The following is a 17658-nucleotide window of genomic DNA, read 5'->3' on the forward strand; positions in this document are numbered from 1 at the left end:
TGAGCAAGTTTAATAGTAATAGAGAATACTTACACATTAGTTCATAGATTCTATTTTTGTAATCACCCTGAAGTACCATGAATAGTGTGCTGTCAGAGTATTCCAACGTACCCATTTCAGATAGTAGCTACATAAGAATCTCAGCATTTTCATGTCCATCTCCCATGTTCTTACTTTTTTTCTAGACATTTTATAGTCTACAGCTTGTAATTTATAATAGCTGTACTTCTATAAGAAAATAAATATGTCTGTGGTGTTGGGGTTTTTGGGGCCGGGGGAGAGGGAGAAGCAAACAGTATCTAGTGCTACATCAATTTGTATAGTTCACCAATAGAAAGTTTATTCTTTGAGCTACTTTCTAACACTTGACAGGTTCTCTAAATACTCTCTCATCTAGTAGTCTTCTCAGTCTTTGGGTAGTTCCTCTCATTTTTCTCTGAATAGCTTATCAGGCTTAATATGCCACACTGCTACTCAGAGCATTCACTTCCCCAGCTGAAAGTGCCTGTCTGAAACCATACTGCAAAAACTTGAGCTTGTGCAAGGTAGCATCTGTTTTTCTGTTTCTGCTACTCTTACCTTAAGGAGGTTTTGAAGCAATATTCATGTGATGATTGTCATGATATTACTTGTGGTCAGTTCATATCCAGTTGTTCTTGGGCTATTTCTTTTCCTGTTCTTCATTCATAGTCCATTTCAACCTTTATTTGGCTAGGTTATGTAAGCCAAGTTACTTGACCTTAGAGGATTAGATGATAAGTTAGACCAGGGCTATCTGTTGTTACTTTACACAGATCTGGAGAAAGCAGATAAAAAGAAAGCAAACTAGCACTTCCTGGCTGTCAAACCAAGGGAGGGAGGAGACCTGCAGGCACTTACCTTCATGCCTGTATCCACAAACCTTCTTTTCTCCTCCTTCCACACTTTAGTGTATCTGACCAGGGGTGCAACACCTCACTTGTGCCAGTTTTTCTCCTGCTCTCACACACATTCCAGCAGTGGGATGTTAGCGGGAATGGGACAAATACTAAGCCCGTCCATTTCCCTGCATTCGTTCTCTGCACTTCTGCCAGCAGGAACTTCTTTCTTGAATGTAAAGCCTGAATGCTATGTAGTATACCAAACAAATCCTCTCTGGCACCATATGCAATGGTACTGGTAGTTCTCTCCCTGTTACACTTTACAGTCTCATTTATCATGTCACTTTGTCTATTAAACATTTTAGGATTTATTAGTACAAGATGTTTCTCCTCTTCTTTTTTTATCTGTGATAATCTTCCATTTTGAATCCCTTATAAGTTCATATAGGGTCTTGCATCCCATTTTTAAGTTTCATCCTGTTTCTATTATTCTACTTCTAAGTTATCCTGCTTTTGTTTTATGATTCTATGATCTGGTTATGTATCCAGTATGTCTACCAGCTTGCCTTATCAAAATATTTCATTAGTACACTCCTGCATTTCCTGCCAACATTATTAATGAGATGTGAAGCAAACTCAGTCCCAGAAACTGATCTATATTCAGTTCTATGAATTCTGTAGCAACCCTCAGTCTTTTTTAAATAACCAATAGAAATTTCACCTTTGGCCAGCTCTTAAAATGCTTTAATAATTTAGGGACTAATTTACATCACCTTCAACTGAAATTGTTTCCCATTTCATACAGCATCAAACATTTATTTGTCTAGAAAATGAGTTATTTTATTAAAGGTGTTCTAGCATGAGTGTCTTACACGTGCCACTGCAAAGTAAGAGACCTAAACTCTTTTCTGTTCCTGACATTACTCTGTTCTATATCTACACAAAATTATTACCTGTTACAATTTTTTCTGGGCGATTTATGGAAGGCATCAACTTAAAACTGTGTTCCTGTAATCAAACCCGTATGGCCATTTGTCCCACTTTCAGATTGCCTTCCTACTTTATTTCTTTTAAAGTTCTGAAAATTTGCATATGTTGGTTTAATGGAGCCATAACTGTCATGACAAATCTTGCCGAGGGTAAATCTGGCCCAGATAATGCATGAGATACCTATCCAAGGAAACCTTTAACTATTTCCTAGAATGATTGTGACTCATGTTTTTTCCATACTGTTTGTAAGTATATTCTGTATTGCAAACATTCTGTGTGTAGCTAGATCAGCAGCTATAATGATTTCTAGTTACATGTGCAATACCAGCATAGTTCTCTCACTTTGTTACCCAGTCTTCTTGAGTTCAAGTTGAGATGCTTAACTGTTTCATGAATTCTTCAGCAGAAAATTTTTGCTTACTGTATTTCACCGTTTGACTGCTATTTCCAGCAGCATTTGGAGTTTCTCTTATGTGTCAGTGCTGAACTTCTAAGATTTTGCTTGTTCTTTTTATCAGATACGAAAATCTTGTAAATCTTTCCTTACTTTTGCCTGTACACTTAAGTTTTTCTTTCAAGAAAAAGCAAAAAGGGAAAAGATAGCCAAATGTTGACAGCGAAATTTCTAGAGCTGCCTTTTATTCTTAGTGATTGGGCTGTCTGTTTAGACTCATTATACTTGGGTTTGTGTACATCAAGAATTTTAGAGATAGTCCAACATATATCTGTCCAGTCCTTGCTGCAAGTGGCAGCTGACAAGTTCTCCGGTTTAACCAAACAGTGCCAATGATTTGGTATTTCTTGACTTTGGAGTACAGTATATTAAGCAGTTGAAATATGATGTTGGTTGCCTAGTAGGTAATATGCAAAATATTATTCAAAAGTAGTGTATGTAACATTAGCAGCATTTTCCATGAGTAAATGCCAGTGGTGGTTCCTTATTTAAAAAAAAAACAAAAAAACAAAAAAAAACAAAACATTTCACAGAATCCTAGAATAGTTTGGATTGGAAGGGACCTTCAGAGGTCATCTAGTCCAACCTCCCTGCGATGAGCAGGGACATCTTCAACTAGATCAGGTTGCTCAGAGCCCTGCCCAGCCTGGCCTTGAATGTCTCCAGGGATGGGGCATCTACCACCTCTCTGGTCAACCTGGGCCAGTGTTTCACCACCCTCATTGTAAAAAATTTCTTGCTCGTGTCTAGCCTGAACATCCCCTCTTTCAATTTAAAACCATTACCCCTTGTCCTATTGCAAAAGGCCCTGCTAAAAAGTTTCTCCCCATCTTTCTTATAAACCCCTTTTAAGTACTGAAAAGCCACAATAAAGTCTCCCCAGAGGCTTCTCTTTTCCAGGCTGAACAACCCCAATTCTCTCAGCCTTTCCTCATAGGAGAGGTGTTCAGCCCTCTCATCATCTTGGGGGCCTCCTCTGGCCCCACTCCAACACATCCATGTCTTTCCTGTACTGAGGGCTCCAGAGCTGGATGCAGGACTCCAGGTGTGGTCCACCAGAGCAGAGTAGAATCACAGAATGTTAGGAATTGGAAGGGACCTCCATGTCTGTCTTGGGCTGAGTGCTCCAGAGCTGGATGCAGGACTCCAGGTGGGGTCTCACCAGAGTGGAGTAGAGGGGCAGAATCACCTCCCTTGACCTGCTGGCCACACTCCTTTTGATGCAGCCCAAGATACGATTGGCCTTCTGGGCTGCAAGTGCACATTGCGGGCTCATGTCCAATCTCTCGCCCACCAGTACCCCCAAGTCCTTCTCCGCAGGTCTGCTCTCAATCCCTTCATCCCCCAGCCTGTATTGATACCAGGGGTCACCCCAACATAGGTGCAGGACCTTGCACTTAGCCTTGTTGAACCTCATGAGGTTCACATGGCTCCACTTCTGGAGCTTGTCCAGGTCCCTCTGTATGGCATCTCTTCCCGCAGGTGTGTCAACTGCACCACTCAGCTTGGTGTCATCTGCAAACTTGCTGAGGGTGCAACTCGATCCCACCATCTATGTCATTGATGAAGATATTAAACAGTACTGGTCCCAATACAGAATGCTGAGGGACACCACTTATTACCAGTGTCTGAGAGCTATGCTTGGTACCGGTGTTTGAGAGCTATGCCAAAGTTTCTTGGTGTCTGAATTCACTTCACTCTTCAGTACTACTTGGTGCCTTGCTACTCTGCCACTTCTCCAGAACAGTATTTAACCCAGCCATCTCCTGTCTTGCTCCTGGCAAATCTCTAAATTACTAACTTGCTGCTATAATTAGCATACTGTATTAATCCAGGGAGAGTTCTTTTAATCTAATTCTAGAGTAAGTCTGTTATGATGCAGACAAATGGCCAAAGCACCTAGTGCCCAGGAATCGCTCATGTTACAAGGTTTTTAGGTATGATACTTGCCAGTGTTATCAGACTGGAACGTACAAAGCCCACCTTAAAATAGGCAGTAGTCACCTGAGCCTGGCAACAGGTGTTAGATAGCAAATTGCTATCCAGCAGTTTTGACAAGAGGAGTTCTTCCCAAGACACATTTATGTTATCCCTTAGGTACCTGATAACAAATGATGAAACATTTTCGTGAGTTCCAGTGAGAAAAATTTCTGGTAAACATCAGACTTGGAGTAATCTGCTAGTCAAGTCTACCAGTTGGACATGATGTATTAAAGCCAGAATAACTGGTAGAATGCTTTTGAGAAACTTTCTTCTTTTACACCCTAGACTTGCTATTGAATGCTAATTTATATGGAAATGGAGAGATCTGACAAATAACACTGTTGGACAGTCTGGCAGTTATGTAACGTTACAGATTTCTCCTAGGTTTGTGGCTGTCATAATTGCTTTTCTTGCTTGCCAGGATGTACATCTTTTGATCTACCCATTTGATTTTTAATAAAATGTGTGCATTATTCAAGTCACTGGAACATCAGGCAAACAAAGACATTTTTGCTTCCATTAATGGAATATGGAAAACTATGTTGAAATTTTTGAGTCCTTGTCAGTGTAGTTGCCTGACACCTTTCAGACTCTGTGGGATTAATTGTTTTTACCTACTATCCTCAGTTTTACCATTATAAGTACCTGAGATGTAGTTATCACGGAACTTGTTTCCCTATGCTGTCATTAATGTTGGTGAATTTTGATACTGACCTTGATGTCCATTCTTCAAGGTTTTTGAAAACTTTAGCTATCTGTATGTAGTGGGCACTTTTAAAAAATATTTGCCCACTGTTGCTTTAATTCATTGCCTTAGCATCTGAGGAACCAAACCTTGGTGTTTTCTTTGAGCACAGTTTTCATTTTACATCATTATTATTATGCCAGTGGATGGTGCCAACAAACTTTTACTTTCTTCAAAAATAAGAACCATTCTCTCTGTTCTCAAAATAATTTATTTTGAGCTTTTTCTACAAAGGTGTGATGGATTTGTGTTGCAGTTTTTCAGCATAGTGTGCAGACAGAAAAGGTAATTTTAAATGAGTTGGTGTGAGTATCTGAAGTAGCCTAGTTGCCATGACAGCTCAGTGTGGGGCAACTCTGATTTATCTTACTTCTTAGGAGAGTAAACTTTTGTTCTCCTGCAGCCAGGTTGCTTCCATTCATCCCACTTAACACTGCGGTATTACAAGTTGTACCTTGTGAATCATTCTGTGTTCTCTTTTACAAAATGAAACTTAGAAAAAAATGAAGCCAGTGAAAAGCTTTGGCTGGGACTTGCTAAGTCTTGTTTTCTAACCTTGTTCTAATACAGACATTCTGAAATCATAGTTTTGACATTACATAAAACTTATCTTTTTCTTTGTAAAACTGATGCATGTGATGTGAGCACGTTGTTAGTCCGTTGTATAGGGCAATCTGTGTCCAACAGACCACTTCTGAGTATCTTCCCAGGCATAAGAACTGCTAATGATCTGAAGTAGTTCATACTTTCAACTAACTGCTGCTAGGAGACTGGGCATGTCTTGACTTCTTTATGCAGTCCTCTCACTTGCTAATTACAGCATTGCGTCTGCTCAGGAAATGTGGCTTGATTTGGGACAGTGAGAGATATAGGTTCTTCATGTATTTTCCTGATGCGTTGTGCATGCTTGTTTGAGGTGAGCAAAACCAGCAAAACTAACAGCTGACCAAGCTATTGACAGTACTCACATCAAGTAGTTCTCTAAGAAGCGCATAATCCTGTTAAATAACTACTTCAGGACAGTTTTTAGTCCTTCCTCTCCCTCTGATATTTTTGTTTTAATCAGAGTAAATTAAGATGTTAGACAGGCCAGTTAAAGCTGGTCTGCTATTATGTGCCCTTTGAGATTTTTTCTGAAGCAGGAGCAAATAGGTCCGTGGCCTTTGTGCCTTACCTGCATGTTGCAGAAACTTGTGTTGCTACTGCCTTGACTTCTATTAGTGCAAGTGTCTAGCAACTCACCTTGACAAGGATGTTAAATGCCAAGTTAATAACCCAGTTGTATTGAGAAGACATTTTTCAAGTCTTATGAAACTCTTACTGTATGTGTCAGTTGTCTTTATTAGCCTGCACATTAGTCTTTGGAGTGTGCAGTTTTAACTGCCAGCCCTGCCTTAATCCTGAAAATGTTAATGAGAATTATGATGATAAATCTTACATTTGATTCAAAAAAGGGCTCTTGTTAGCTCAGTGTTTTTAATGTGAATGATGTGCCATCTTAATTGGAATGCTGTAGTTTTTGACAGAAAGACTGCTTATATCTGTTTGATTTAGAGCTGGGGCAAAATAAGCTTTTCTGCTTCTAATTGCCCAAGTCACTGGAATCTTGGTGAGTTGCAGACAAAGAACATGTGTCAAGATTAATGTTATTATGGAAAAAGACGCAAGTTATAGTGACAACTACCAGTTTGTTTTGAAATCAACAAGGTTGCATTTAGTGTTGTTTTATAGGATAAATTCATATTAGAGTCTCTAAATATTATAAATGAGAAATCTGATTGTTTGGAAAGCTCTTGGCCAATTCTGTTTGTGATATTGATCAGTTCCCAAGACAAGTCACTGGCCACACTCTTGATGAGGATGTGGAAAACCAAGACATGTTTTTTTGACTAGTTGAATGGAAAAGAATAGAAAGCTGTCTTGTCAGAGAAAATGCAAATGTCTCAGTTAATAGGTAGGTCTCAGTTAATGGGTTTACTCATCAAACTCTTCAGAAATGGATCACTAACACTAAAAATATATTTTGTCATCAACTTCTCAAGAATTTTCTTTCTCTCTTTTTTCTTCTTTTTTCTTTCCCCCTTCAGTTCTCTCCCCCCTCGATTTCCCCTCCTCACATCCCCCCTTTCCTTTTTTTTTTTTTTTCTTTAGATTGGAGTCTTTTTAAAGAGGAAATTAGTGAAAGTAGAAAGCTCAGAGCTTTGCTGTTGTATCTACCAAACAAGTCAAAGACAGATCTTGACCAGTTTTCTGCTCATTTATGTCTTATTTGGCAGATGAAAGGATTAAAATCAGGAACTTTTTGAAATCAATTACTCCCATATTTTTTGGTCCCTGTTCACTTGTTCTCAGAAAAACTTTGATTTCACAAAGGGAGCAGACAGTTTTTTTTGCAGTCTCCTCCCTCATTCCTGTTTCCCAATCATCTTGCAGTTCTTTCTAATTATGTGATGAAAATGCAGGTTTCAGCTTGCCTGCAGTTCCTGTCGCCTGCCATGCAGGCAGGCTCTCTTTGAATGGTTTGAATGCAGGCACCCAAAGTGCGTGACATGAAATTTATGCATTTCTATCATATTGTAGACTTGTTTCTCAGCTGATGGTGTGACTGAGAAGGGAGGGAAGTGATGGCAGTGGGTTGACCTTCAAGTGTGCATTAGGGTCTGGGCAATCTACTTCTGCTGAAACACTGAGCTACTCTGATTTAGAAGTTCCGTGATATACTCTCTTAGTTCTCACAGTAACTCTGAAACAGTAATGCTGACTGGAGGTATTAGTAATCACAACGCATAGCATCTTACAGTTTTTAATGAATTCTATATAAGTGCTTCACAACTTTTGCCAGACAACTTCTAGATGCTTAGAATAAAGAAATATGCTGCTCTGCCTTCTTTCGATGTAACCGAGTGAAACGTACATTTACATACAGAATGAAAAATGTATTTACTGTATTAGTGCAGCCACAAAGCACAACATCACAATTTTTTTTAAGATTACATGTCTGAACTACCTTCAGTCCTAACTTCATGTCATCTGTAGTTTGCTGAGAGTTGGTACCATAGACCTCTGCAACAAGAGTTTAAAAGTAAATATTTTTTTCTTTTCTAGAACATTACAGTTTGGGAATGTGGTGAAGGAGACAGTCTTGTTTGTTTGTTTGTTTTCTTTGCTTGATGTTTTGTTTCTTGATAAATATGATGCCCTAAAGCCTTTTAGAAATCCAGAATATTTTTGTGGTTGATTTCTCTGATGTTTTCTGAGAAGTCATTGGATTTTTGCTCTTAAAACATAAACAAAGCAGTTTAATTTTACATTTCTTTCAGATTTGGTATTTCTAGATAAATACTTAATTTCCAGAGAAGGTGTCAGGGGTATCCAGCTTTGAATTACATCATCTACCACCTCCTTGCACTATGGTGTTTTTTGTTCAAAGCTTCTAGAGAGCATTGAAAATATTAATGAATTATATCTTCTATGCTGTTTTGAGTCTCCGTGTATGTCAGGGAATGTAGGAATACAAGTAGATGTTGTAAGTCACCCGTTAATTAACCTAGAGCACGAGTCCTGAACAATAGCCTATTCTAATTGAAGAATAGCATATTTTAACCATGGGGAGCTTTGAGGGGATTGTCTGTGTTTCCCTAAAAATTTTGGCAAGGTAAAACAGACTCCTACATAAATCTGGGAGGGAAGGTTTCTCTTTCTTAGCTTTCTCCATGGACTCCTTAAAGTTAGTTCACTGACAGCAACAGGTGGAAGGCCACTGACTTAACAGATCTGAAAAGGCACAACAGGAAGATGATCAGATCATTATACAACAAGCTTGAATCTCTTTCTAGTAAAGCCGGTTATCCTTAGTTCTGCTCATGTTTGGGATGTTAATACCCTGTTTATATTCATCATGCTACCCCTAAACCTCCTAAAGAAACAAAAATAATCTGAGAAATAAACCGGTTTTTGCTTCTGTTTCCTTAGTTGGAAATGTTAAACTGTTTTGTATTGCTCTGAAGTGTGAATGAGAGAGAAAAATTCTTGCCAGTGTGTTTTCTGGGCACAAGATCATGCAAATGCAGATGGTATTGGAGGAGGAGAACATTGTTTTGATTGCTATAGTATTTAGTGTTGTTTACCGCTTTTTTTTCTATTCTCCACACAAAAATCTAACCCCTTTAAGTTGAAGACACAAATTTCTCATCCACTTATAATTGGATGTAACAGTTAATTTAAGGACTTGTAGAAGAGGGTGAGAACTGATAGTTCTGTATTCAGATCTTCACTCCCATTCCCCATGAAGTATTTTAGCTGTTAGTCCAGTTAGATAACAGTGATGATGCATGTTTCAAAATCAACATATTGATAAACTAACCTGTGGTATTTATGTTGTCACAGCTCTTTAATGTTGAAAGGTGTTGAGCCACAAAGTACCTGTGAATTGGAGGTGGATGCAGTAGCTGCTGACATTTTAAATCAACTGGATATTGAAGGTGAAGTGTCAATAACTATCCATGTAAAATGTTTTAGGACAGGGACTATATTGTTTTTTTTCTAAGGCTCAGCTTAGTTAGACCATAATCCAGATTTCAGGGTTAGTGAATTGTTGATCTACAAATTTATAAAGTTTAGGAAAAGGTAAAAATTGAATGAACTGTGGAAGAAAACAGGTTATAAGAATAGCCTATTGTCAGAGCAATAGAAAAGATTTCTGCTAATGCATAACAAGTTTTCTGACCTATAAGGAGAGTAGCTGAAATATCAGCATCAAGTATCTATGTATACATACATACATACATCTATATACAAATATGCATACATGATGAGAAGAACAGCAAAAGCCAAAGATCTAGAAAACAAAGAGGTATCTAGAAAACAAAGTTATACCTTAATTTTTCATAACACTGGATCCTAGAGTAAGACAAGAATTTCAATTAAAAAAAAAACAGGTTAGAATGGCAAAAGAGATGAAGAAGAGTGTCAGAATCTGATTGGGGGGGAAGAATGCTTTCTGTCACATGGACAGACTTCCCCTCATGTATTATTGTGTATTTCAGCCCAAATTGGCAGGAACCCTGGTTTGCAAGCTATATGGGAAGATGAAAAGCAGCGACGGAGACAAAAATGTGAATCTTCTCAGATTAAGACACCTGAGTCACAAGGTAAATAAATAAATAAATCATCATTCAGCTGTTTATCAAAAATTTTGAACAAGAAGTAGGCAAGAGACAGAATTTAAATCAGTATGTTAAGTTTGAGGGCTTTTTGTATGTATTGTTTTTTTCACTTCTCTATGTGTATTTAAAGCAAGATACATAACATCATCTAAAAACATCTTGCTTCAGCTAGCTGCAAAGCATTCTAGGCAGAAAGAATTATAATGGCAGTTAAGATTGCCTGCTTTATGACATTGAAATGTCTAAATATTGCCAAAATTAAATCTCTTATCCTGAAGCTTTCCATGGTGGTTTATGCACAAGGGCAGTTCCTTTTAACCTCTGTGGAATTACAGCCAAGGTGATGTTAGATGAAAATTCTAAAAGGATAAACAAATATATTTATTTCTATGTAAAATTCATTGCATAGGGAACACTGTGCTCTGCAAATTAATTGCATAATGAACAGAGCTATTCTCTGTAGAACCTAGGCCATATTTCATTTAAAATATGAATGATATTTGGCAAGTAAGCCAGAGGATTGCAAGAAGGAAAGAGGCAGGTTCCTGGCTAAGGCAGCCTTCTTTCTGACTGTGTTTTTTTTTCTGTGTAATGTTATTCAGGCTGCATAAACCGGACTTTTCAAAATTATTCACTGATTGTTCTTTGCCTTGATGCTCACCTTGATGTAATTGCAACATGATTTGTAAATAGTGTTGATACTCACAGTTGCAAATGAGATCAATGGGAGTATGTGAAGTGTTTTACAGTGTTCAAATACACTTGAAAAATCAGTGCTCAAATTTGGCACTTAAGATTGGTGGACACTTCAACCTTGAGCCATTTCCTGATAGAATAAGTAATTTTAACTGCTCTCTGTGTTGAGAGGTCAAAGTAATAACAGGAATAACAATTTTATTTTTATTTTTTTTTAAGACCGTGGATTTGTGCCAGCAACAGAGAGCGAAAAGTTTTTTCAGAAGAGACTCAAAGAAATCCTCAAGCAAAATGATTTCTCTGTGTAAGTGCTTAACCATTTTCTATAAAGTGTAGTATTCTGTGCAAACCTTAAATATGCATTTAAAAATTGGTTTTCAATTAACTAGAACGTTGTCAGGATCAGTGGACTACAGTAATGGATCAGAGGAGTTCTCTGCTGAGCTAACACTACATTCTGGGGTACTTTCTCCTGAAGCCTTTCAGTGCACGCCAGCTAATATGGTAGAAGTGCATAAAGATAAAAAGATGAACAAAGGTGAGTATTTTTAATAGCATAATTGTTCAGGCATAAATCTATGTCATGCTTTGGCTGCTCGTACTATTAGCAGAATTAAGCCAAGGAAGATCTGATTGTCAGTTATGGAAAAATGATGACTAGCTTTGCTTTTATTTTCATCATTGTTAGTATAAGCCTTTTTAAAATTGCCATGGCAAATGATGGAAACATGCTTGAATACTAAAATCCATTTTAAAGCAGCTATCTTTCATAACATATTGATGTCTGTGACTCTTTGAAGTTTTATCCTTTCACTTTTTGTTTTTCTTTTAAAGAATCCAATAGGATGCATACTGATAAAGAAGAGGAAGCACTTATTAATGAAGAAGCAATTTTAAACATTGTGGAGAATAGTCAGAGCTTTCAGCCTTTGTCTCAAAGACTGAATCAGACTACAGTTTTTAGTGAGTATGACTGAAATGTCTTTTCTTCCAGGCTGTTTTATTATTTCACAGTCTTTGTTGTGTTCATGCACTGCACACACCCAAAAAAACCCACCTTATATTTTCTAAAAATGTCACCTGGATAGTGGATTTGTAGAGGCTACTGTGCTTTACTGGTTCCCTAAGCCACTCCTCTTGCCAGATCAGCTCAGTGCAATCTCTCATGGGTATTGCTCGTTCTTGTGCTCCTAGGGTTATAAGACTAAAACTATCAGAATAAAGAGGATTTTGACTGTCTCTCCGTGATATCATTGCAGTTGCTGCATCTTTCTTACAGTTATGGTACAGAACATGCTCATGGGCTATCTTTAGAAGCTCAGCTGTCTGGATATACTGAGGGGCAGTAGGCTGATAATGAGTGGCAAGTTGCAACTTGAGAGATGAAGTTAAGCATTATTGTAAAGGACAAAAGAAAAGAAGAAGTAGTTGGTCAAAATCAGCATCAGCTTTCCTGAGATGCAGTGATTGAAAGTTTATGGATACAAAAGAATGGTCGAAGGCGAAGAAACAATAAGTAAAACATTAAAGAGGGGAAGGAAAACATGGCAGTGAACAAGTGTGGATCGCAGGAGGGGCAAGCAACAACAAAGTCGACACAACAAAGGAACTTGTATGAAAAGCTACTTCAGGTAGAAATAGTTAAATTCTCTAGAGGAGATGAAAAGCGCTTAGTTCATGCTATCTCTGTAGACGTTCTTATGCATATATATGGTATAATGTTAATGTGCACTAAAGTTGATACTATAAGGTGCATATGGGGAGAAAGTATCTAAAACCCGTAGCCTCCGGTGCTTTTGATACATATATGGTGTGACTATGTGCTTGGGCACCAAGATACAATAGGGGCAACAATATATGTCTATGGGTAATACAGTATACAACAGTGTACAGTCTTCTGTACATAAGAGGAGTGGATGCAGTGAGATTAAGAGTATTTTTCAGTGCTGTTTTATTTTGCAGAAAGTAGGCAACATTTTGATTATGGAAGTTTGATAGACAAGGATTTGGATTTATTGAGAGAACTATTAATATAATTAAAGAAGTTATGTGGGAGCTGGCAAACATGAGCATGGTTTGTTTTTTTTTTTTTTTGAGTGAGTGAGAACATTGTGCTGAGAGGATGAGAAATGGCTAAAATAATATGTAGAGTATGTCTTATGACTGTGCGTCTGAATTGCTGAAACAAAAAGGAATGTTGAAAGGCTCTGTTTTTTCCAGTGGCTAGGGAATCAAATGGAGGTTTTATTGCTTTCTTTGTTTTGTTCTTATCAAGGGGCTACTAATTGCTGGTGTCTTGTGTGACCATGGATAACACGATGCATCTTTGGGTCTCTTATGCTCTTCGATAGCATGGACTGGTCTTTATAACGCCTTTGTGAAGTCATAGTGTTCACAAGGGCAATGAAGTGCACTACTTCTACTGCTGCTACTGTGAAGTACACGACAAGGTTTATATTAATGGGAAGGTTGGAGTTTAATGATGAACCTTACAAAGAGCAAAGGAGCCAAGAACAGAAAGTACAATTGAAAGTGGGATAATCCAGAACTATAGCAGAGGGGATGGTTTCCATTTTAAATTGTTGCATGGTATCTTGTGAAGCCTTTGTAAAATATGGAAAATGCCTTCCTCCCCAATGTTGAGACCTATTTTATATGATTCTCAGGATCATTGTAAATCATATGGTATTTCCTGAGGAAGGAAAAAGTAGAGATTATAGTTCTTCAGCCAGAGGAGGAGGAGAGAGAAGTAACAAAGATGCCTGGTAGAATGGAGATCAGAAATTGGTTATGAGGTCAGATGAAAGGTAAGCAGGAGAGTGAGAAAAAAATTGTGACTTGGTAGGATGTTTAAGAAATAAAGAATGAGAAGGTAAGTGCATGAGTTAGTGTAAGCTTGGGTCAAAAAAAAGAAAATAAAAAATAAAATTTAGGGGAGGAGTGAAATCAGGTAAACTTTCAGTGTTTAGAGGAACCTAGGAAGAAAATAGGTTATAGTGAAAAGAGAGATGAAGTTAAGCATTATTGTAAAGGACAAAAGGAAAGAAGAAGTAGTTGGTCAAAATCAGCATCAGCTTTCCTGAGATGCAGTGATTGAAAGTGTTCCAATTGATACAGAGAGAAGTGCCCAACGATGCTAATGCAGTCATTGGAATGGTGAGGGCAAGAGGAGTTAGTGATGCTTCAGAAGCTGGTACTCATGCTGACATACAAGGGGAGAGTGAGGCTTTACTGAGTGTGAGGAGGTAACAGGAGGGTGGAGAGAGAGAGAGATGCTTCTGTTGAATCTGCTACAAACAGAAGAGGAGAGCAGAAATTAAAAAAAAAAACAAAGGTTGTCAAGATTCTATCTAAAGACCTATAAAATTTAACAAATTGTAAAACTTGAAAAAATAAGATATGGAAAGAGCTTTTTCTGTAGCCTGCCTTGCTTTAGTCAGTAACAAACTAGTAGATTTTAAAATGTTGAGGGTTTTTTGTTGTTGTTTGTTTGGATTTGTTTTTTTTTACTGGTAGACTATAATAAGTCATTTACAAGTAGAACAAAATATGGATTCTACTTGTATGGGCTTTTTCTGCAGTGGACAGTAGTGCTGATGAGGCCATGATTGAGCTGTTGGCTGGATTGGAGAATGATGGATATCAGATGGGACAACACAAAACATTCTCTCACCATCGTTCTCTTGGAAGCTGTCGAAATTCTCAGAACAGTGATGATGAAGAAAATGAGCCACAGTGTGAGAAAGAAGAAATGGAACTTAGCTTGTTAATGTCCCAAAGGTGGGACAGTAGCATTGAAGAGCCTGGGACAAAAAGAAGGTATATATGTGATTTTCTTTTCTTAATATGTTCTTTTCTACCAGACCCTTCCTCCCTACCACCCTGTTTTCAAGTGTGCTGTGAGCCCAGTGAGTTATAGAGGGGCCACTTGACAGCAGATCTTGGGACAGAATGCAGTTGTTCAGATGGTGCTGTGAGTTGTCAGTTTTTATGTGGAAATACAGACTGAATGTTTAGTTTTGGCTAGACCTAAGCTTTTAGTTTGGTGTTTGAGGAAAAATTGAGTAGGTTTTTTGTCCTTTAAGTCCAAATACAAAGAAACCACCTTTAGTTGGAACCTACTTTTAAGATCATACCTTGTGTGTAGTACAAATGTTAAGGTGTATTTTGTGCATCTCATTTGCCTGTTAATTTACTGAAGAGGATGTTTAAGAAGTATTCTTGTGAAGACTGACCCAGAAGCCTGAGAAAAATACCCATTTGTTTTTATGCTGAAAGCTTAAATGGAAACATGAACATTGCTCATTCTACTGGACTGCTAAAGGTCAGGAGCTTGAATGTTTTTAAGGCCATGATTCTTGGAACACCTTCTCAGGTTGTAATGACCTTTTGTACAGTCTGCACTGGCAGGCATTGAAAGAAGCTGTATCCAGTTTCTCTTCACCCCTGCTTTGGGCAGGCCTTCTGGTACTTATAATTCTATTTGAAAGATGAGAGAATTCACAGACATAACATTTAGATATTTGGATTTTTTACATCAGAAATCATAACTATACTATGATTCAGAGAGCAAGTGAGGCATAGAAATACTTAATCTTTTCTTTCCTGAAGACATACAGAAAGGTTGTAACAGAATCAGAACTTGGATCATTAGTCTTCTAGTTCTAGAGATAATTCATCTCTCAAGCTATTTTTCCTATCTGACCTTTGATTTTCTTAGGTTTTTTTTCCTTCACAGTAGTCTGAAAAGTTGTAATTTCCATCTAAAACACTTAATGTTAATCTTCAGTTTAGTGGTAGTTTCTGTGTAAAACCAGCCTGTATCTCACAGAATTTATTAGCCTAGGCACAGATCTGCATGGGCATGACTGTACAGCTTCTGGAGTCAGGTAGGATCTTGAAGCAATTAACTGCTTTTGTGCAATAAAGAATCTTATTTAAGAACTCATCAGACTTGATGAGCTGGCTTACAAATAACTCACTCACTTATGCCTACATCTTAATCCCAGGCAGAAAGCACCAGGGAAAGTATACATATGAGGTGTCTCTGCAGGGAGTCAGCTCATGTTCAGAGGGAATTACAAGCTGAATTTCAGTATCTCTGCCCACTACATGATTCTGCTCATGCAAAAAGAGCCAGTTTGAGTCTGATGATGGATCCAACCTTGTTCTGTTTAGGCTTGTTCTCTCTGTACTTCTTCCTAATGCATCTTACCATACCCATGCTATCACTTTTCTGTTGCTGGGTATTCAACAGTCTTCCATAATGAGAAGTAATGACACCCTGCTGACTGAACTAAATGGCTTAGGTTTGATTTGTGCTGAACTAGAGAAAAAAGCCCATCAAGACCTGGACTGGTTCACATATGGTAGTATTGTGCTGTGTTACACAATTTTTCCTGAATTTTAAACTGATGGGCTTGAATGCAGAGAGATCCAAGTTATTAGCTGCAGAAGTCATCTCCAACCTGACTGCATTTACTAAAGCTGACAAAGATTTGCTTCATGCACAGGATTATGGCATAATTCTGGTTGGAAGAAACATCTAAATGCTATGTAGTACAGTGCCCTGATCAAACCAGCTTTGGATAGATGAGTTGCTCAGAGCCCTGTCTGGTCAAAGTTTGAGCATCTCGAAGACGAGATTGCATTGCCTATATGGGCAACATGTGCCAGTGTTTGAAATGCCCTCATAAAGAAGAATGTTTTCCTCACACATAACATTCCCTGAGGCAGCCCTGTGCCCATTGCCTTTTTCATATCACTGCACACATCAGAATCTGATTTCATCTTCTATATACCCACCCATTGGATAGGTGACAAGGCTCAAGGGTGGATAAATCATGTTCTATTAGCCTGTCCTTATGCATCAGGTGCTCCAGCCCCTAGGCACCCTGGCGGCCCTCAGCTGGATTTGCTCCAGTTTCTCAGTGTCTGTGTTGTAGTGAGGTGCCCAAAACTGAGTGCAGTACTGCAGATGCAGCCTCACAACTACTGAAACTGGCTGCAGCCTTGTAGTCACAGCCTAAGATGCAACTGACCTTTGCTACAAAGGCACACTCTCAGCTTCAACTGATTGCCCACCAGCGTTTTTGCATCCTCCTCCTTCCTAGCTAGCTCTCTGCCTACCTGTAGCAGTGCATGGGGTTATTTCATCCTATTTGTAGGCCCTTTGGATTTGTCTTTTTTTGAAGTTCAAGAGATTCCAGTCAGCTAATTCCCGAGCTTATTGAGATCCTTTGACTAGTAGCCCTGCTCTCCAGAGTGTTGATTCTCTTCCCAGTTTGATATTCGTTTTCATATAGAGCTGAATGTCTTTGCACTGTACTTTTCCATGTTTTGGGAACACAGAAGAGGGAAAACTGAGCTCACTTAGGTCATGGTCACTGTGTACTTAGCTGAGCTTGTTAGTTAGGTCCCTCTTTCGAGTCATGTTGCTTCCAGACTTGAAATAGTCTGGAAATTATGTAGCTATATGTGAGCCTATTGTTCCTGAACTAATAAACATGGCTTGATCTGAATTGGCTCAGTGCTGAGCACATTCATGATGTCTGTGGTGTTATGATATATATAATTCATGCTTTGCTTGAACTCCACAGATAAGAGTTCTTCAAAAGTAGAATGTATTTAGGTTATTGTGGATTCTCCTTCCTGTAACTTCAAAACCTTTGCATTCGTACCTTTTAAGGTACTATGCAATGATGTTTTGATATATCAAGTTACTAGGATATATTATTATCTTAAAAACAAACAAACCCAAAACAA

At 38.3% G+C, this 17658-nt stretch overlaps 1 protein-coding gene across 1 annotated transcript in view; it reads left to right on the forward strand.

Moving 5' to 3' along the window:
• The window catches only part of REV3L (REV3 like, DNA directed polymerase zeta catalytic subunit), a 118472-nt gene that overhangs the window by 55771 nt on the left and 45043 nt on the right, over positions 1-17658 (forward strand). The window contains exons 6-11 of the mRNA XM_082047715.1: positions 9419-9513; positions 10078-10182; positions 11113-11197; positions 11283-11431; positions 11728-11856; positions 14475-14712. Of these exons, the coding sequence (XP_081903841.1) occupies positions 9419-9513; positions 10078-10182; positions 11113-11197; positions 11283-11431; positions 11728-11856; positions 14475-14712 (801 nt within the window). The remainder of the gene's footprint in view (positions 1-9418; positions 9514-10077; positions 10183-11112; positions 11198-11282; positions 11432-11727; positions 11857-14474; positions 14713-17658) is intronic.

This window comes from Streptopelia decaocto, assembly GCF_964273445.1.
Source record: "Streptopelia decaocto genome assembly, chromosome: 3".
Lineage (NCBI taxonomy): Eukaryota > Metazoa > Chordata > Aves > Columbiformes > Columbidae > Streptopelia > Streptopelia decaocto.